This window comes from Triturus cristatus, chromosome 6 (genome assembly GCF_964204655.1).
Source record: "Triturus cristatus chromosome 6, aTriCri1.1, whole genome shotgun sequence".
Taxonomy (NCBI): Eukaryota; Metazoa; Chordata; class Amphibia; order Caudata; family Salamandridae; genus Triturus; species Triturus cristatus.
In genome coordinates this window covers 556,954,893-556,977,398 of record NC_140589.1, presented here as the reverse complement: position 1 = coordinate 556,977,398, position 22,506 = coordinate 556,954,893, and the positions used below count along the sequence as shown (strand labels likewise).

At 48.9% G+C, this 22,506-nt stretch overlaps 1 protein-coding gene across 4 annotated transcripts in view; it reads left to right on the top strand.

The window, feature by feature from the left end:
* The window catches only part of PHIP (PHIP subunit of CUL4-Ring ligase complex), a 1,862,070-nt gene that overhangs the window by 1,111,968 nt on the left and 727,596 nt on the right, over positions 1-22,506 (top strand). For all 4 annotated transcript variants that reach the window (XM_085610989.1, XM_085610988.1, XM_085610991.1 and 1 more), the window contains exon 27: positions 5,268-5,350. In XM_085610989.1, the coding sequence (XP_085467115.1) occupies positions 5,268-5,350 (83 nt within the window). The remainder of the gene's footprint in view (positions 1-5,267; positions 5,351-22,506) is intronic.

The following is a 22,506-nucleotide window of genomic DNA, read 5'->3' as shown; positions in this document are numbered from 1 at the left end:
TCAGCACCTGTTTGTGTCGTGAGATATACATACCTAACATTGACATTTAAATGCACCTTATGGTCATTTGCAATTTTCCATTTAAATAGATGTACTTCCCCGCTTTCTGGCACTACAGTGGAATTCCCCCAGTTAACCCTAAGGCCAGAGACCTCAAAACCCCCCCCCCCCCCCCCCAACCATCAGCATGTACAGCATCCGAGGAATGGTGAGAATCTGTCTCCCCACATATAACAGGACATTGTCTGCATATACTGCAATGCGATACTCATGTTGCCAAATGATGCCCCAATTAGTTTTGCAACCTTGGCCAGTTTTTACTGGCCTGGATAAGTGTTTCTCTATGGAGGCTAGCACAAAAAGGTTGCAGCCCTTGCACCAATACTGCACACCCTGTCTAACCCATACTGTCAAGAGTTCTATGACCAGTGCAAGCAATAGCAGGGACAAAGGGCATCCCTGCCTCCTACCCCGCTGAATGTAAAATGGATTTAAAAAGGGATCCATTAAACTGGTCCCAGGCTCTGATGACGAGTACAGTACCTTCACGTAAGCCAAAATTCAACCTCTCTTGTGCATCGTTGAGGAAAGTCCATCCTTCACGGAATCAAAGGCTTTCTCAAAGTCTGTTATTAATAAAGGCGATGGGTCCTGAATCCTCTCTTCGTTTGCCAGGGCCAAAAAAATCACTGTATGCAGTGTCTTGTCCCCATGCTTGGCATTAAGCAGTTTTGGTACCACTGCATTAAGGATCGTACCACTTTTACGAGTCTATTAGACAACACTTTTTCCAAAATGTTAACGTCTGTATTAATCAACAAGATTGGCCTACAGGAGGGAAAGTCTGTAGGTGGTTTCCTAGGCTTTTGTATGACCACCATGGTAGCCTCCCAGCATCCGCTGTTAGTCATGTTGCAATTGCTCCCTCCTGGAATGCCTCTTAAAGAGTTTTCAAGTGGGGGACCAGATCGTAAGCGTAGGAGGCTGGCTTAGTAAGTGGTGTACATTTATTTAAGTGATGATTCCTGCACTAATGCAGACAGTCCTTATGGAGATTTTAGTCGTCTTTGATAACCTTTGAAATGGTTGCTGTGGAGAGCAGAATTCAAGCTTATCTTGAAGGAGTCTTAAGTAGCTTGTCTTACTAGTTTAATTAGTAGTGTGATTTAGATGAAAAGAAACCACACAGTGTTTTGCAAAAATAAGTCTATTTATTACACACACAATCACTAACACATTGATATATCTCCTACCCGGAGATATCAACACAATACACAAGAATAGTTCAAAAACAATCTGGTAAGTAGCACAAAATACAGTGGTCTCCAGAGGGAGACCAAAACATATATTAAGAAAGTGGAATGTGAACTGTAAAGGAGAATGGGACTTAGACCAGAAGGTTCAGAGGAGCCGGGGACACAAGGAAACCATCGAAAGGTAAGTACCCAGGAACCCCACAAAGGCTGTGTGCAGAGTGGAAACACAGCAGATTGCCCAATGGAAGCCCATGAAGATGTCGTAGTTGCAGTTTTGAAGAAAAAGGACACTTCCCAGAGAACCCCAAAGAAACCCTTTGCAGGGCTCGACAAATCCACTCGACCGCTCGCATTTGCGAGGTAAATTTAATGAGGTCGAGCTATTTTTAGGTCCTACTCGCCCTTTCTGGCGAGTAGGAAAACATACTAACTTTTGTCCTCTGTCTTTGAAAACAGAGAAAATGTGACAAGATAAGATTTAAAGGCCTTTTTATTGCTCACAAAGCAAATGAGCAATAAAGATGCCTTTAAATCTTGTTATCGTGTCACATTTGCTCCGCTTTCAGAGACGGAGGTCAAGTAGGTTACTGTTAAGACGAGGAGATTTTTCAAGGTACTAGACCTGCAGGACTAGTACAATTTTTCAGATTTTGCGAGCCCTTCTTTGAAAGACAGAAGTTTGGAGAGCTGCCACACCCTTTGATGCCCCAGGAACCAGGTTACCTACACCGGGGATCCCAGGTGTATATGGTACCTGTACTAGACAAGAATGGACGATTTAGAAGGAGATGCCTCTGGAGAAGACTGTGAAGGAGTCTGTTAGAGTCCAGTGGTGGAGTCTAGAAGTGAAGAACCTGCTAGCAGGAGGGGGGGCAGAGTCTATGCCCTCTTGGAGGTGACCAAGAGGCACTGTGACACAAGGGCCACTGATGTCGGGAGGTTCAGGAGAGTAGAAGATGAACTTGTCGCTGCAGCTGTGAGCACCAGATGAAGTTGAAGAAGACCAGGAGCCGTGCACAATCTGTCCCATGTCGCTGTCTAGGTAGTCTGTGTCTGATGGGAGCACCACAACAAGCACTGATAGCCGTAGCGTGTGTGGAAGATGAAAAGGAGCAATCGTTGGGACCAGCAGGGTCCAGGGGACTCACCAAATGCAGGCGAGTCAGAGCATGCTGCGAGTAAGTCGGGGAGCTCTCTGAAGCAAAAGAATACCCTCAGGAGCACCCGCAGGCAGAGGCAAAGGATTTGCAAGAGGACCTCAGGCAGCTCACCAAAGATAGAGGCCCACGATGCAAGGACTGCAGTGTGGATGCTGATTTTCGGGAAGTGAGGTGCTGGAGGCTGGAGCTTCTTTTAGCCCAAAGATCTCTGGAGTGTGGAGCCAACAAGCCTTCGCAATGGCAAGTAGACGCAGTGCACAGCGGTTCCGACGAGGGATACTGGCTTCAAAATTGCAGAGAGAACAGGTCAGGCCTTGAGAGAGTTGCAGAACCACCACCTGTGTTGTTGAACCTTGGGAAGTCCGTAGAACGACAGGAGCAGCAGACTGGTCAGCTTCATTGTGGTACATGCAGATGCAGAGGAGTGACTCCTTCATCCAGAGAAGATTTCCTTGATACCCTCATGTTTTCTGGAGAACCTGGATGAAACACAGACAGATGTGACTAAGAAGACTTGAAGAACAGCGAGGCCAGGAGCAGCAGGACTCTTCCTTGGTGCTGTTTCGGTTCCAAGCGAAGTCCAAGTGTCCAGACGATTGAAAAGCGATGTAGTTTCAGGGTACTTTTTTTCTTGTTGTTATTCACAGTTATGCTCAGTTCACATGAGAATGCATTCTTATAGGAAGGATATGGCATTTTGTCATGGAGATCTATAACGTCCATAAATTGCACACCGTAATAGGTTTAGCACATTTCGCACAGATATATGCAGGTATTTCTTTCGTCACTCACCATTCGGGCCTTAGATTCCTTTCCCCCTCCCCATCCTCCCGGAGCAGGGCTTCATAGTCCCCTGCACTCACCCCATTTGCCCTAAACTTTCTCGAATTTTCTAGAGAAGCCCGAACTCGGATATATCACTCCCTCAGTCTGTTAATACCATCCCATGTTGCTTCCCCAATCCTGAACGCATGTAGGTCGGCCCGCACACTACATCTTTGCGATGTTTCTTTTCACCACCCCGGCTACCTGCATCAGCCAAACCTTGAGTACTTGGGCCATGTATCCTCCCCCCGTTATACAGAGTAGATGTCATCTGGCCTCCATTGGAGGCTCAAGACCGTAACCTTGGCCACGCATAGTTTCAGGGTTGTCTTGTCCCATGATGAATCTGAGGACCCAACCACAGGGGAGCCCTTAACTACCCTAAGAAAAGGGTTAGAACACCTCGGGTCCCTCCCAGAGGAGGGCATGGACAGAGGGGAGGATACTCCCATGTCCTTTGTCCAGTTTTGCGCCAGAGCGGGAACCAGGGATTCCTGAACTGGTTCAAACTGGAGTATGCAAGGAGGGCACGAAATGTGCCCTTCAAAGCAATGTGGTGGCACTTGCAAGCAACCACACCCAAACCCAATACACTAAGTCCAGTCTTAGAGGTGGTCATACCTCCCTGTCACAGGAAACCTATTGTTCTACTTTTCCCAGCTCGAGCAGCAGCAGGAGGGCCGAATCATGTCTGTGACATCACTAGCTTATTTGCAGACCCTGAAAGGCTGCTGTTATAAGTAGTATGGGGGGTCTCCTAGGACTGATTTCCCCCCCCAAAAAAGTTCATGCAGAGGCACCCTCACACTTATAACCAAGCACCCTGCCCTCATGACTGAAGAGCCTGCCTTAGGGGTGACCTCCGATATAAGGAAACGTATATCTGTCGTGAGAGGTGCAAACACTAACTCACACCGGTTGTAATGGAAGGCCTGAAGTCTCAATTTAAGTACACCTATGCCCTTGGTATCTTAGTACCATGTACTAGGAACTTATAAGGGTACACCAGTAGCCAATTGTGAAGGTAGCAAAGTACTTACCATGTCAATTTAGGGGAGAAAGCACAGCTACTCGGTCCTGATTAGTAGGATCCCAGCATACTAAGTCAAAAACTCACTGACACCAGGCAAAAAGTGGGGATTGACATGCTAGAAGGATCCTGCCTTCCTACAGTTAGCATTGCCTTTGAAGAATACATTTGGGAAACCTTTTGGTCCTGGAGATTTCCTGTGTGGCATCTCCTTTATAGCGGCCATAAGTTCCTCTTGTGATATGGGGAGGTCCAGGGCACTCCTATCGTCATCCTGCATCCTTGGCACATACAGATCTCACAAAGTGGGTTTTTCTGCTACCATTTTTAAAGGAGTACTTCTAGAATATAACTCTGCGTAAAACCTAGTGAATTCCTTCTTAGTGCCTTAGGAGTCTGACCGGCCCCAGCTGTGGATCTTCAGTCTGCTAAACCAGCCTACTAGGTAGCGAGCTTTATGGTCTTATCCCACGTTTACCAAACCTTCGTTTACATTTTTAGATATATTGCATATGTATTTATTTTTTCTTGCAATGCCTCCTTGTTTTATATGTGCTACTTTTGTGCATTATGTTGATTTTAAATTATTTTGTTTATAAAGACACAAGGCTGAAACTGTTAATGAAACTTGATATTGAAGGGGGCGCATCATGGTAATTACTTTCCATTAATCATTCAAAATCAGGATTCACTGCTGGCTTCTGTTCATCTATTACTTCTATCTGATTTGTCATTTGTGATACTACTGTACATATGAAGAATGATAATTTTCAGGTTCTAGATCATTTTTATAAGGTTTACAGTGCTCCTTCCTGCCTCATTTGAACACTGATTCATACTCTTTGAGTACATTCATGGTGAGGGGTTGGAACTTGAGTGATCGAAATTATTGGTGTGTCATGCATTGTTTTTTGTTGACACAGTTAAGTATTAAACCAATGTACTTGAAGAGCTGATCACCTTTTTGTTGCACATCTTTTAATTTTTGACTTTCAGATATCATGATATGCCAGATGTCATAGACTTCTTAGTCCTTCGCCAGCAATTTGAGGATGCAAGGCACAGGCACTGGAATATAGGTAAATTATAATTGATATGAGAAGTTTAATCTCTATGGACTAAATGTTTTTTGTGTTTTTATTTTTTTTTACCTCTTTCAGCTCTATTTGAAATGTATCCATTCTCGTTGTAAGTACGTGTATTGTATGTGATGACTTAAAAAGATTACCAAAGAAATAACATCTAAAAGGTAAAAGCTAGAAAACGTTTAAATTTATGTCAAATTTTCAATAAATTACAATTAATTATAGTTACTTCAAACTTGGGCCATTGTATCTTTGGTGGAGATTTGATTGATGTCTGGGTCCTGAATCTAATGTAGGTTTAGTATAGATTCTCTTCTGTAGTGTAAAACCTGCAATGTAATGAAGCTATTATATTGTTCTTTCACCTCTATCTGTAGGTATTGATAGGCAGGAGCATAAATCTTGCTCTCAGCATAGCGCTCCTGCATACCATGCATAAGGACTCCTTTATGCAGTATTGCATTCTATTTACTTGTTATGATGGAAGGACTGGTGTGAGGTGCTTGTAAGATTCCACTTCCTCTAAATCTGTTCTCCTTGATATTATAATTACCTACTTTTTCCTTCCAAGTAAGAGTATTGGTTGCTTACAAATTCATCCTTATTCAGCTCTAAATAGTTAGCAGCCGTAGCTGAATATTTGGACCAAAAGTTATCATTTGTATTATAAATTTCTTCTAATACCGTCTTGAGTGAACTAACTGTAATATGCATGATTATGTAATAATATTTTGTTGAAAAATGTTTTACACTTCAAGTCGTTCATGATCAAGCGAAACTCTAACCTTATCTGAGAGCTGCGAGTGTGCTGTCGTAGATGGAAGAACCTTCTGTATGAGATGCATTGCAGTTTGTCTAGATCTGCTGAGAGTTTTGAGGGATGGGCTTGATGGCCAAAGGAGATCATTGATAGTAACTGTGACTTCGCTTTTAGCAACCATTTGTAGCCCTTATGATCGCTTATGCCGAAGGGCTTCATAAGTGTGTGTTGAATCTGCTTAATGCAAATGTCAAGTTGCTAGCTTTCCTCTTTATCTGCATTAGGTGGGTGTTTGGTGTACCATTGTCCAATAATCAAACCCCCAGGTAGTTGTATGCCAAAGTATGAGCTAGTTTATCTTGGCCCATGTGCCATGATTGCTTAGATTTGTTATTGTATTTCCCAAAAGCCATCACCTTGGTTTTGTTGACATTTGCCACCAATTTATTACTTCAAATATATATATATATGTTCGAGGCATATGAGCTGCAGATTACACACTTTTGCATAGATGGCCATCTGGTGTTGGGCCCGGATGTTTGCAGTTTGTTTTTCCGCTTGGAAAGTCTTTGGAAGTCACGAGGTCCGTGACTCCTCCTTTGGATCTTCTTGCGCATGGGCTTCGGCTCCATCCTCAGATTGTTTTTTTCCGCCATCGGGCTTGGATGTAATCTTTGCGCTCCGGTTCCGAACATTTCCAGTTCGACGATCGAAGCGGAATCCTAACCTCACATCGCGGTATTGTTTCGATCGCGATCTCCTCAAATCAACGCACCTTCTCATCGACAAATCTTCGGTTCCAGTCATCAACGGCGGCCTTCGGGCCTACCCAAGCTCCGGTCCCGGCTGATGGAAAGAACTCCATTCAAGAAGTGCCCTCGATGTGGGTCCAAATTCCCCCACACCGATCTTCATGAGGTATGCAACCTCTGCCTCTCCCCTGAACACGAGGCTCGAGACAGTCCGGCCTGTAAGTCTTTCCGATCGAAAAAGACTATTCGGGACCGAAGAGCCAGAAAAAACATGGCACACTCCTCGACCTCCGTTCCAGTCAACATCTTCGGAGACGACATCGAAGATCCGGGACAGCAGCGCACCGAAGAGGACCTCGTCAGTGCTTCCGAGGCCGACGACTCAGATGTGGAAGACATCACTCCGGCTCAGAGGGTCGTAAATACTATACCCCCCCCCCCCCCCCCCCCCCCCCACACCCTCGCCAACACCTAAAAAGGCTTAGGTCACACCTTCGCCTCCGGGCCTAAGCAAGACCAGAGACACTGCTTCACACACCCCACCTTCGGGCCCGGTGAAGAAGCCAACTAAGCCTTCCAGCGGCTCGGCTCGAGCCAGCCTTCCAGCGGTGCCGAGAAACACACTTCGGCACCGAAAAAGAAACCAGCCTCTACCTCGACACTGAGCTCCGCACCGAAGCCCTCGGGGTCGAAACCCAGCGCTTCCGCACCGACGCCATCTCCGGTACCGACCAAACCCCATAAGGCCCTCGGCACCGTCACTTCCAAGCCGAAGCCCGTCTCGGCGCCGATCAAGAAATCCGAGGTTCCCAAGCCCAGTGAGAGCCTTGGTTAGATCTATTCGCCACCGAAGAGAGCGCACAATGTCATCAGTTCTGCGCGTTGGAATTTCCAAGGCGGCACTCGCTCGGAGACGCTTTTCATCGCGAGTGGAGTTGCAGTCCGTTGTACGACTTTCCGCCTATACCACTTCTGCCCAGAGTGCTGAAGAAGATCAGGCGCGACCGGGCCCAAGTCATCCTTGTGGCTCCGGATTGGGCACGAAGATACTGGTATCCCGAGCTACTCAGTCTCTCAATCGATCCCCCGATTCGACTGCCTCTTCAGGAGGACCTTCTGTCGCAGCAGCAGCGGACGGTCCTACACCCAAACCTGTCCAGCCTCCACCTCTATGCGTGGAGATTGAGCGGCGGCAGTTGATGCCACTTGACTTGCCTCCTGAAGTCTGTGATGTCATTCTGGCAGCCAGGCGTCCTTCCACTAAAACGGTATACGCCTGCAGGTGGAACAAATTTGTGGCATCGTGCACAGCAAAGAGTCCCCTGTTGTCAACAGATTCTTGAAAGGCATTACTCACATGTTTCCTTCTGTTCCCTTTGCAATGCCTCAGTGGCACTTGAATCTGGTGTTAACTTACCTGATGTGCGTTCCCTTTGAGCCACTGCATAACTGTCCTCTTCGTCTTCTGACTCTCAAGACTGCTTTCCTGATTGCCATCACCTCTGCCAGAAGAGTGAGTGAGCTCCAGGCTCTTTCTTCTAAACCTCCTTTCCTATCTGTCCATCAGGACAAGGTTGTTCTGGGGACTCGCCCTTCTTTTCTTCCTAAAGTGGTTACTGCCTTTCACATCAGGCAGTCCGTTACCTTACCCACCTTCTTTCCGCCTCAGCATCCCTCGAAAGAGGAAGAGAGGCTCCACCGTCTGGACCCAAAACATGCGCTCTCTTTTTATCTGGATCGCACGAAACAGTTCCGGGTGGACAACAAACTCTTCGTTGGCTACGTGGGCGCTTAGAAGGGGCAGGCAGTGGACAAGCGAACCATCTCTCAGTGGGTCGTTTTGCGCATCAAGGTCTGTTATTCCTTGGCTAAGAAGGATCCTCCAATGGGGCTGAGGGCCCATTCCACTCGGGCCACAGCGGCTACTACTGCCTTGGGACGGGGAGTCCCTCTGCAGGACATTTGTCAGGCAGCTACGTGGGCCTCGCTGCACACGTTTGCCAAGCATTACTGCCTGGACAGCCAAGTCCGGAGAGACTTCTTCTTTGGCCGTTCCGTTCTCCAGGACTTCCTGGTGTGATCTTGGCTCGCAGACCCACCTCAGGGGTTGCTATTGCTGTGGTATCTATTCTAGGGTAAGGAATTTAACTAACGTGTTTCTTTCAGATGAACAAGTTACTTATCTTCGGTAACGATATATTTTTAAGAAACATTAGTTAGTTAGATTCCTTACCGCCTCACCCATCCTCCCCGTTCTGTGAACTGATATCTAGGGTTAAGGTCATCCTTTTCAGGGCCCTAGTTTCATGGCACCAGTGTCTCTTTCTTGCATGGCTCTGCGTTCCTGGCGCGGAAAGCTGTGTACAGAACTGACGTCAGCGCGCGAGGGCGGCGTCTAAGTACTCGGACGTCATCCCGGCAATCACGACGACGGACGCGGAGCCGCAGACGATGCCTACCGACACGCAGGGGTACTGCTGACGAAAAATCTTTCCGGATCCATCCTGACGCCTGGGGATATTCTAAGGTAAGGAATCTAACTAATGTTTCTTACAGATGTATTGTTACCGAAGGTAAGTAACTTGTTCTTCTTGCTTATTCTTCCTTCAGGATAGTGCCCTCTATGTGTTCATAGCTTTGCAGGTTCTCCACTCTCTGTGGTGCCTTTTAATTCGTTTGGCGGCATCATTACCTCCTGAGCTTTTGTTCCTTGGTGGCTCCTCAGTATCTGTTGGCACTAGGCTCTGGTTCAGCCCTTCCACAGTTGTCACATGTCCTAGGGGGTACACGTTACGGTGTTTTTTCTTACACCCACGGGCCTCTTGCTGCTGCTTCTGTTCTTTTGTTCGGACAGTCTCCAACTGTCCCCTGTTTCTCGTGGCTTCCACTGTGGTATGTGTTCAGGCGGTATGCTCTACCGTTGACATGTTGTTTTGACCCTTGGAACTTCGTTCCTCTTGGATTATAGGGACCGGTGCTGGGATCCTTCTTTGAAGGTCTCACTGCATTGTTTCTTACATTAGCACAAAACTTCTAGTTCTGTTTTTCTTTCGTCTGTGTCTGGGCGACAGAGGTCTCACACCGTCCCTCGTCGGATTTGGTGTTTTTGTTCATGCTCCTTAAGGTGGTTCTTTGGTCTGTTGTCAGTTGTCCTGGTTTCCACTTTATTTCGTCCGCAGTTTACGAATATATGTTCTCCTGGAACTTCGTGGTTGTTTCACAGACCCTCCTCCTATGGGGTATGGCATCGGTATCTATTCTAAGTTAAGGAATCTGCGGTTAGATGTCTCTATCAGATGGAAGAGTTACTTACCTTCGGTAACGATATATCTGGTAGAGACACAGTCTAGCCACAGATTCCTTAAAGCCCGCCCATCCTCCCCGCTCTGCGAAGGCCTTTTCATATGGTGATTTTCCACATAGCCCCCACCTTCTGGTGGCCTTGCTCTTCCGGGGGTGTGCTCTCGCACCTCACCCTGGGGTAGGGTGTGTTCTCCTGCGTGGGGCTCTTTGGCTCTCCACTCCGTCCACATTTTTAGGTGGTTAAAGTCTTACTTTTCACTGCCTTCTCATGTTGTGCCACCTGAGTTCTTCATGTGTGCGGTTATTCTGTTATTTATTCCCTCCCACCGCCTGTGCCTCCTTCTTTCTATGGCAGTCGGTTGGGTTGGGTTGGGTTCTCTTTGGTGCTACAGTCTTTCAATCTCTGGAGGGTGTCTGTAGTGAACTTTCCTGTGGTCCTTCCCTCCTAGTCACTTGTCTTGCATCATGTTGCTTCCATATTGTGGTTCTTTTCATATTCCTCCTGTGGTGACGAGCTGTGCCTGGCTTGTCATGTCTTTTGTGCTGCAGCCGTTGCCTCCCCTCAAGGTGGGGCACGACTTGGCAATTTGTTGAGCCCTTACTTGCAGCAAGTGCTATGTGAGCTCCCTTCAGTCCCTCCGGGTCCTGGGTGCTTCTCTACTTCCTATTGTTTCTCATCCAAATGATTATTCTCTCATTTTCATGTTACTTATCGTTGTTTTTTCAACGATGTCGCTCTTTTTTAACACACACTGTTCCTATGCTATTGCAGTTTTTTGCATGGCTCCGCGTTGTGGCGCGGAAAAGTTTCCTGTAGAAAACGGACAATAGCATGCCGGGAGTGGCTTACATGGCTCCATTGACGTCACTTCCGTGTAGGACGTCGGGACGGAGCCAGGCGACACCACCTCCCGGCGTGCAGAGGTATTGCTGGGGAAAAAAGATTTTCTGAATCCAGTCTGACACCTGGGCAGATATTCTAAGTTAAGGAATCTGCGGCTAGACTGCGTCTCTACCAGATATATCGTTACCGAAGGTAAGTAACTCTTCCATCAACTCTGCGCCTCCATGCGTGGAGATTGAGCAGCGGCAGTTGATGGCGTTTGACCTTCCTCCCAAAGTATGCAACGTTATTTTGGCGGCCAGGTGGCCCTCCACTAAGACGGGATACGCCTGCCACTGGCAGAAATTTGTATTATACTGTGCAGAAAGGTCTATTGACCCTTTTCTGCTTCTATTTCTCCTGTTCTGTTTTTAATTCTGAGGAGGGCCCTGCTTTGGGAACTCTCAAGGTTTACCCTTCTGCTCTGTCTGCCTTTTTGCGGCTGCAAGACCAACCCTCACTCAAAGTCTCCTATTTTACATAGAATTATAAAAGGGCTGACTCACTTGTTTCATCCGTTGCCCTTTGTTATGCCACAGTAGGACCTTAATTTTGTTATCACCTACCTGATGTGTGTGCTCCCTTTGAGCCTTTACACAGTTGTCCCCTCCAGCTGTTGACCATCAAAACAGCCTTCTTATTGGCGATTACATCTGCCCGGAGAGTGAGTGAGTTGCTGGCGCTATCTTGCTTGCCTCCCTATCTGTCTTTTCCAGACAAAGTGGGGCTTTGCACCCGGGCTTCCTTTTTGCCAAAAGTTGTGACCCCATTCCATCGGGGTCAATCCATCACATTGCTCAACTTCTTTGCTCTCCTGCATACCTCTAAGGAAGAGGAGTGTCTCCACCGATTGGTCACAAAAAGAGCTTTGTCGTTCTACCTTGACCACACAAAACCTTTCTGGGTGGACGACCAACGCTTTGTGGGTTACGTACGAGCGAAGAAGGAAATGGCAGTGCAGCAAAGGACCATATCTTTCTGGGTTGTTCTCTGCATCAAGATCTGCTATGCCCTGGCAAAGATGCAGCCTCCTGAGGGTTTAAGGGCTCATTCCACCAGGGGAAAGGCTGTGACTACTGCTTTGGCTCTGAGTGTCCCAGTTCTAGACATCTGTCAGGCAGCAACGTGGGCATCATTGTATACGTCTGCCAAACATTACCTCCAAGATATTCAAGTCCATTTTGCCCATTCAGTCTTGCAGGACTTCTTAGTTTGAGGTATTGGTCCGCAAACCACCGCCTGGATGGTATGGCTTGGGTATCTAATTCAAAGATAAGGAATCTGCAGCTAAAAGTCTCTATCAGATGAACAAGTTACTTACTTTCGGTAACGCATTATCTGGTAGACACTCTTATCTAGCTTAAGATTCCTTACAGCCCACCTATGCTTCCCTGCTGTTCGGACTAATGTTGTAGATCTAGGATTACTCCCTTGTTCAGGGCCCTAGGTCCAACTACTCAAAGCCTTAGGTCCAATTACTGCTGACGGGTCTCCTGAACCAACTCTAGATCCCATTCCACCAGGTCCTGTCTTGTCGGCACCAGCACTGACACAGCTGATGCCAAAGGAGGAGATCAAGCTCATAGTTCTGTCTGATTCCAAGCCAGATTTTCCCTACCTCAGACGGAGCTGCTTGCGTGTTCAATTTCTACGCATCCAGCCCACATTCCTTTGGACTCAAATAAGACTTGGCCTTTGCTCTAGAGGCCACCTCCCAGTACCCCAGCAACTCTTTGGGTCGAACTATGATCAGAGCCAGTCTGCCCCTGGTGGTGAAGTTGGGGATAATTTTTCGTCACAATATGTTGATGACAGCTACTATATAGGCCAACAACAGGCCACTGGGCTAGATACAACCCCTGTCACAGGACTGATGTCCCCGCAGCCCTTCTACAGAAGCCTCAGTATCCTTTGCCATGCTAATTAGAAGGACAGAGAAAGTCCTGGATCTCCAACTACCTTCCTATGAAATTGAGACTAATTTGCTCATACAGGCCCACGTCCTGGACACGCTTCCTCAGAACCTTTGTTACAGTTTAATGATGTTCTTACTGATAATCCTCAGGGGTTCTTTGGGGAATCTTTGTTCATGCTCACCAGTGAATAGAGTAGTGACATGTCACCAAAGGCCATTTCCTACCTTAAGCGACACCCTTCTTCGCAGAGCCTAGTGGTACAGGCGTCCACCAATAGTCAATCCCAATTGCTTCCTTATGATCCTTCAGATAAGGAGTCGAAAAGGATGCAGGTGTTCAGGAAGAGGATATTTACTTCAGACAGCCTCACCAGCAGATCTGTCAACTTTATCTGCTACTGAGATACTATTACAATGCATTATTGGACTCATGGCTGAAATGTTGCCTGCAGTTTCAGAGGAAATTGGGTCCAGTTGGACTCGTACCATTCAGGATGGTCAGCGCTCAGCAAAGTGCATCATCTCTCTGGGCTGGATGCCACTGACTGGGCAGGGCAGTCGGTACCAGTGTGGTGCTTTGGTGCCACGTATGTATGAAATCCAAGGCCATCTTGGGTAACAATTAAATGTCATTAGTTGGCATGCCATTTCACTGCACCATTATCTTTGGAGATAAGACACTTTAAGAAAAGAAGGGCCACAGTGACCTCCCTCGGCCTTTCTGCACCCATGCGGCACTATCCCCTACAGTTTCCCCCCCCTTTCAAGCCCTCAGTAGGCTCGAAGACCGTGCCCAGGGCCACCTTCACAGCAACAGACAAACTAGCCCCCCTAATGCCTTGCCTCCCATCACCTGCCCCTCCTACAACCAAACCCCTTTAGTTTGTCCACTGTGTCACATAGCCAACCGTTGAAGGCAGGATAATGCATTACTTTCAATGGTGGCAGAGCACTACATCCGACAGATTGCTGCTCCTGATAGGCCAGCATAGACATACCTTACCTTTCCTCTCAGCTCCGCATACATCGGAGTGGATGTTGGAGGAATATTTAACCATTTTGCTGCAGGAGGTGCATTCTCTTTTGGCTAAAAGAGTCAGAGAGGGGGTCACAGCAAGGGAAATAGGGACTGGATGCTACCCCTATTATTTCCTGGGGCTGAAGAAAGGTGGAGACATTCTTCCTGTTTTGGATTTTCACCCTCTCAACTTATTGCTGAGAAAAGACCAATTCAAGATGCTCATATTGGCCCAAGTTCTATCTGCCCTTGATCCATAAGATTGGATGGTAACACTGGACCTGCATGATGTCTACATTAACATTTCCGTCCTGCAGTCCCACAGACATTACCCATGGTACAAGATGTGCAAGGATCATTTCCAGTTTTCTGTGCTCCTCTTCAGCATTACCATTGTCCCTCAGGCATTCAGCAAAACTGATGCAGGTAGTTGCAGTACATTTTCGAATGGTGGGGCTCCAATCTTCCGCTACCTCTACGGCTGACTGTTGATGGCGTGCTCGACACAGTTGTAAACTACCTCCAGACAGCTGCTCTGTTCCTAACTTCTTCGGGGTTCAAGTTACATCTCACTCCTTCACTGAGGCTCTAGTTCATCGGTGTCATCCTGGATATGGTGCAGTTTTGAGCCTTACCTCTGGTTGAGTGACATTCGGTCTATGATTCTAATGTTTCAGCCTTAGTCCTGGGTCTCGATGAGTGGCTGGAACGCTCTGGCATCTGGCCCTCCTTCATCCTGCTTGACTACACCCGATGGCACATGTAGCCTCTGTAGGGGGATCTGAAGTATTAATGGGCTCGGGACCTAGGTAGCCTGTCGGACTCCATCCAGGTTTTCAGAGGAGACAGCACAAGAACTGCAGTGGTAGTTGGTCAACCTCAGTTGGACCGGTGCCAGACGCCCTCCTCCCTACCAGATCTGACAGTGGTGACTGACCTTTGCCTATTGATTGGAGATGTCCTTTGGGAGTGGTGGATATCAGGGGACTCTGGTTTCTGGCAAAGGCCCTCCTTTACATCGATCTGTGGAGTTTATTTGCTTGGCATTAAAGGCCTGCTCACAGTCCATCAAAGGGAGACTGTTTCAGGTCCTCACAGACAACACCACCATGGTACTGCATCAAGCAGGCCAGAGTGAAGTAATCTGCTGGGAGACTTTATGCCTCTAGAACTGGCTTAACCCCATGGTATCACTCTGTTTTTGACCCAGCTGACAGCATCTTTAAACGCCAGGGCTGGCAAACTCCCAGCAACTCTTAGCTGGTCATGAATGGCAACTGCACCCAGAGGCGGTGCAGGACATCTTCCAGCAATGGGGTGAGCCATGGCTTGACCTCTTGCCACAGTCCTGAATGCACAATGTCAACACTTTTGTGCGCTGGAGTTCCCAATGAGTGTCTCTTTGAGACTTATTTTGCTTATAGTGAAGCTCTGTACTTTGATATGCCTTCCTGCTTCCTCTTCTCCTAATCAGAGCTCTGAAGAATATTAGGAAGTACTGGGCCTAAGTCCTCCTAGTGGAAGAGTGTAGTACCTGAAACTTCTGGCGAGAGCATCTGTGATCCGATCAGGTTGCCACTTGAATCTCCCTCCTGAAGTAGTGGATGTCATTCAAGCAGCCCGGCGTCAATCTACGAAAACTGTTTATGGCAGACGCTGTGATAAGTTTGTGGCCTGGTGTAATTCCAGCCATACAGAACCATTATAGGGAAAGTTGTTATATATTTTGCTTTTTATGCTGTCTTTAGCCCAGCAACATCTTGAAGTGGGCTCTGTTAAAGGTAATTTGTCAGCCCCTTTTATCCTTTTTGTATTTGTTGGATTCACTGTCCTTAATTAAATCACCTGTTGTGATGCATTTTCTTGAAGGTGTGTTACACATTTCCACTCAAGTCCTTTGTTATGGCACATTTTAACCTTAATTTGCTTCTCACATTCCTCATATGTACCCCATTTGAGCCACTGCACAGCTGTCCTTTACTTCTACTGGCTCTCAATTTTAGTTTGTCGCGTGAGTGACTTATAGGCCCTGTCTGTTCACTTGCCATACACCAATTATTTTCCCGGGCAAACTGGTGTTGTGTATTAGGGCGTTTGGGTTCTCTGGGGCAAAGAATGGTAAGGCAGTGCAGAAAAGGACCATACTAAGTTAGATAGTCTTCTGTATCTGAAAGAAACACGTAGTGATAGATTCCGTACCTTAGAGTTACCCCCAGGCGTCAGACTGGATCCGGAAAGTTTTCGTCAGTAGTACCCCTGCGTGTCGGTAGGCGGCGTCGTGCGGCTCCGTTGGCGTCATTGGCTGGATCTACTTAGACGCTCCCACGTGCACTGAAGTCAGTTCTGTACACGACTTTCCACGCCAGGAATGCAGAGCCATGCAAGAAACTCGCCACTGGTGCCATGAAACTAGGGCCCTGAAAGGGATGACCTTAACCCTAGACATCATTTCGCAGATCGGGGAAGATGGGTGGGGCGGTAAGGAATCTATCACTACTAATGTTTCTTACAGATATATTGTTACCGAAGGTAAGTAACTTGTGCATTTGAAAGAAACACGTAATGATAGGTTCGAGGCATGTGGGCTGCTGAATTCATATCTGTGCATAGATCGCCGCCTAGTGTTGGGTCCGGATGTTTGCACATTGTTGTCCTGGAAGAGTCTTCGAAGTATCACGAGATAGGTGACTCCTCCCCTGGACCACAGTGCGCATGGACATCCTCTCCATCCTTAGATTGTTTTTTTCCGCCATTGGGTTCGGATGTGCTTATCTTAGCTCAAGTTAGGAAATTTCAGTTTCAGGCCAAAAGGCCTTTAGTTATCGTCGGTACTGTTCCCGTTCGGTATCGAATAGTTTCTTTAGTGCTTTAGCACCTTCTTCCAGCTTTTCGGATCCGCTTTGTCCGAACATCGAACTTCGATCGACGATGGAATCGAGGACACCGTTCAAAGGGTGTCCTTAATGCCACGCGAAATAACCACACATCGACGTCCACCCGGTATGCAACAAATGTCTCTCACCGGATCACGATGAGTCGAAATGTATGGCCTGTGCCCGATTCCGATCAAAGAAGACTCTCCGGAATCGACGGGCAGCGCGATTGGAGGCGCAGCAATCAGCGCATGCCCCGGCCAACATCTTTAGCACTGAAGACGAGGACGCCGAGAGCGTGGAAGAAGTAGACTCCAGCCCCGCTTCCGAACACGATTCCCGATCGGAAGACGACGATGAGGTGATCTTTCAGAGAGAAGCAGTCATCGACGAGGTAGGAGACTACGATGAGGCCTTTGGGGCCGAGGAAGATAGCTCCAGCGAGGAGCTAGGCCAACCCGTCGATAATGAGGCCGACAAAATACGTCGTCATGAGGCTCAGGTCGAGGGATCGCCTTCGGGCCTTACCCGAGATCAATCTCCCGGTTCTTCGGCCCCGCTTTCAGGCCCGGCCTAGAACGTTTCGCAAGAGCCATTATTGTCGAAGACGACTGGATTCCCTTCAGCGAAACCGAAACCATCCATCGCACCAGTTCCATCGAAACCGAAACTGGTTGTGATCGGCTCGAAGGCCTCGAAACCCTCCACTCCTTCGACGCCGGCAAAGGTCATCGGCTCTGACCGCGCAAAAAGGGATTTCGGTGCCGAGCTCACCGCAGCGGATATGGTTGCCGAGCCAAAGAAGAAGGCCCTCGGACCCCACAAGGCGCCTCGGCCTCTGGCACCGAAGACATCGGGCCCAATCACCAAAGTCAAGGTGGCCACCCCGTCTACGTCAACGTCTAAGACGGCGGCGCCTGCCAAGTCATCGACTCCAACGAGCGTCGATACCTCCCTTCGGATCGATGACCCCATGACTGCAAAGAAGTCGGGGGCCGCTTCGACGCCTACCTCCAAGGTGCCGACCGGTTCCAAAGAGCCATCTGCGTTCACCGTGCAACAGGTCTCGGCATCGTTGCAACGCATCAGAGAACGGGCAGCCCTCCACTCTACGTCGGGTCCCGACACGTACAAGGTTTCCAAACCACCCTCGGCGCCGACCAACATCACGTTTGGGTTGCCGCTGCCCACGGCGCCGAAACTGTTCGAGATTCGAACACTTGTCCGCCAGACACAGTCCCCATCCACTGGACAAACAGATCTCGAGCCTTCACAGCCACAATTTATCGACGCCAACACTGGCAGGTTGATGCTCCGCAAGCGGAAAATCACGCCAGAGAGGGGATTGGACTCCTATAAAATTCCTCTCAAACACATATTGCCGGCAGGGTCAGAGCCAGTGCTTCATGAACACTTTCAACCCTTCCATCAGGATCCACTGTCCTTTTCTCCGACGCCTTCAGAGGCGGACGCAGTAGAGGACTAAGTAGGGGATGATACCACCTACCCTGGGGATATCGATCCTGATGATCACCTGCAAGACCCAGATCAGGCATGGGATGACCCCACAGACCAGGGTACCGCACCAGATACCCATGACACGCAGCTTTATAACATAAAGACATCTCCCACAGAGGACACTGCTGCCTTTAATGCCCTCATAGAACGGGCTGCTGCCAATCATGGAGTAGAACTCTATTCTGACACTGTCGAAGAAGACTTCTTGGTGGACACTTTCGCCTCTTCCGCAAGAACTGTCAAGACTCTGCCCATGTTAAAAGGGGTTCTCAAACCTGCCAAAGACATTTTTAAGGAAACAACCAGGGCACGGGTGCTAAACCCCAGGATTGAAAAAAAGTACAAGCCTGCACCCGGAGACCCTATGTACACTAGGGGTCAGTTACCTTTGGACTCCATGGTGGTTGCTAATGCTCGCAAGAGAGCCCACTCACAAACAACAGGTGATGCTCCTCCCCCAGACAAGGAGTCCAAAGTGCTGGAAACATCAGGCAAACGGATTGCAGCGCAAGCAGCGAACATCTGGCGCATTGCCAACACACAGGCACTCCTGGCCCGTTATGATAGGTCTCACTACGACACACTCGAATCACTACTCCAACATTTGCCAGATGAATATAAAGAGGCAGCGGAGATCCTCATTAGAGAGGGACAACTCCTTACCAATGCATCCATCAAGTGCGCACTGGATGCAGCCGACACAGCGGCGAGGGCAATCAACACAAGCGTCATGTTGAGACGGCATGCATGGTTGAGAATCTCAGGCTTCAAGCCAGAGATTCAGAACAATATCCTGAATCAACCGGTCAACCCAGACTATTTATTTGGCCCTGAAGTTGACACTACCCTCGAGAAAATTAAGAAAGACACCGACACTGCGAAATCAATGGGGGCTCTGCAGACGCAGCAGTTTCGTAGTGGCTCCTTTCGTCGCGCCGGGAATAGAGGAGCAGCTAGAGGTCAGGGGTCACAGCAGCAGTACACTAAAGGAGGCACACAAAGTACCTATGATAAAACCAACAGAGGTGGATATCGTGGCTCCAGCACCAAGGGCAGAGGACGTGGTTACGGCAACACCAGGTCCTCCCCAAAAACAAACCGTGACGCCCTCTCCCTGCCCCCCCACCACATAACACCTGTCGGGGGGAGACTCCAACGGTTCCTGTCAGCGTGGAAAACCATCACCACAGACAGGTGGGTCAGGGACATTATCCAACACGGTTACTGTCTCGAATTAACGTCCACTCCACCCAACATACCGCCAAAGCACCGTCCTATGTCCGTAGAGCACTTGGCATTATTGCAGCAGGAAGTGCTAAGTATGCTGCAAAAAGGTGCAATAGAGGTCGTGCCCGTCAACCAGCAGGGGACAGGGGTGTACTCTCTGTACTTCTTAATCCCAAAAAAGGACGGGTCGCTCAGACCTATATTAGACCTGACACCCCTCAACCAATACATTCTCTCAGAGCATTTCCATATGCTCACCCTACAGCAGGTTCTCCCGCTACCCAGTCAGGGAGACTTCCTAGCCACACTGGACCTAAAAGATGCGTATTTCCACATACCCATACACCCTTCACACAGGAAATATCTCAGGTTCACTATTCAAGGCCATCACTATCAGTTCAAAGTTCTCCCCTTCGGAGTAACAACAGCACCCAGGGTCTTTACCGGGTGCCTAGCAACAGTGGCGGCACATCTACAGAGACAACACATTCACGTCTTCCCTTACCTGGACGACTGGCTTGTTCAGGCAAAGTCAGCCCAGCAATGTGCCAGCCACATGTCCCTCACCATTCACCGTCTTCACAGTCTGGGATTCTCACTAAATTACCCAAAATCACATCTCCAACCCGCACACGTACGACAGTACCTGGGCGCGACCATAAACACTCTGGCAGCCACAGCTCAGCCAAATTTAGTGAGGATCAACAGCATGCAACTGCTGATCTCAAAGTTCAAACCTCAACACTCCCTTCCTGCGCGAGTGTTCATGCAGTTGATAGGCATGATGGCCTCCTGCATTTTCATAGTCCCGCACGCGAGACTACATATGCGCCCGCTTCAGGAGTGCTTGGCACGTCAATGGAATCAGGCTCACGGGCAATTAAAAGACCTAGTGTTGGTAAGCGGTCGGGCATACAACTCTCTGCATTGGTGGAATCCACAAAACCTTTGCAAGGGCCGAACGTTCCAAGAGCCTGTTCCACAAATAATACTGACAGCGGACGCCTCTCTCCAGGGTTGGGAAGCTCACGTACTCACTTACACAGTGCAGGGACTATGGACAACGCAACAAAAGAAGATGCACATTAACGTTCTGGAACTGATGGCAATCTTCCTAGCCATGAAGGCATTCAAAGTACACTTGTGCAACAAAGTCGTGTTGATCCGGACGGACAACATGACTGCCATGTACTACATACAGAAGCAGGGAGGAACACACTCTCCACAGTTGTCTCATCTGGCTCAGAGCATGTGGAAGTGGGCCATTCAGAGGAACATATTCCTCATGGCGGAACACCTCCCCGGCAAGGACAACCAGATGGCAGATCTGCTCAGCAGACACAGCCACCAGATGCACGAGTGGGAGCTACATCCGTCAGTTCTCCAACCGTACTTCCAACAGTGGGGTCATCCAGAGATAGACCTATTCGCCACAAACGAAAACGCAAAATGCCAAAGCTTTGCCGCCAGGTTCCCACATCCACAGTCACAGAGCAATGCGATATGGATGAACTGGTCTGGCAGATTTGCGTACGCTTCTCCCCCAGCGCCACTAATACCTCTAGTGGCACGCAAACTGCGACAACACTCACTGACACTCATCCTAGTTGCTCCCACATGGGCGCGCCAACCATGGTACACCACCTTTCTAGAACTTTCCGTGGTGCCGCATCAAAGGCTGCGGATCAAACCCGCACTTTTAACGCAGAACCATGGCGAGATTCAGCACCCAGATGCGCAACAGCTGAACCTGGCAATCTGGCTCCTGAAGTCTTAGAGTTTGGCTACCTAAACCTGCCACCTGACTGTATGGATATCATCAAGGAGGCCAGGAGACCCACTACCAGAGCTTGCTATGCGGCTAAATGGAAAAGGTTTGTCATTTACTGCAACAACAATGACATTAACCAGCTGGACGCATCCATTCAAAACATCATCTGTTACCTCCTACACCTATACCGATGCAATCTGGCATACAACTTAATACGTATCCATTTAACCGCGATAGCAGCCTATCTCCAAAACAGGCAGCACCTCTCTTTATTCAAAGTGCCTGCCATCAAAGCCTTCTTGGAGGGACTCAAACGAGTAATTCCCCCAAGACACCCCACCGGCACCGGTGTGGAACCTCAATTTGGTCCTCACCAGATTAATGGGTCCACCCTTTGAACCTCTCCATTCATGTGAGCGTCAATTCCTCACCTGGAAAGTAGCTTTTTTAGTGGCAATCACTTCGTTAAGAAGCCAGAGTTTCTCTGTGTGCATTTGTGGTATTTACTTTGTTAATTTGTTCTGTATTCGTTGTTCGCCGGTCCCCCTGTCTCTCGTTGTCCTCCCTGCCCGCTTCCCGCCACCGCCGCTAACCATGCCCCTTTTTCTTCTGTAACCTCCCCGCTCCCGCCTCCCAGCTGCTCCGCCCTCCCTCGCACTTCGCCATATATGGCGACCGTGCGAACGCGCAGCGGGCGCGCCAATTGTGCGCCGAAGGCGCGCCAAAGGTAAGCCCGTCTGCGCCCGTTCGCGCCTGGACCGCGCCCAGTGCCAGGACCTCTGGCCCCCACAGACGGAAGACGACCCGATTGTCCTACAACGCCACCGAACTCCGCGCACTCAACACCGGCGGCATCCCTGGATGCTACCGAGCCACCCCGAAGCACACCCACGGACCCTTCAGCTGCCACGCCTGCAAGTTCACCTGCATCCGGACCTGCCCCACACCTGCAACCACCAAGCCGAACACCAGCAGCAACCACCTCAAGTGCATCCTGCTCAACACCCGCTCCGTCCACAGGCACGCCGTCGAACTTTGGAACCTCCTCGACACCACATCTCCTGACGTCGCCTTCCTCACGGAAACCTGGATGAACGCCTCTTCAGCGCCCGACATCGCCATCGCCATCC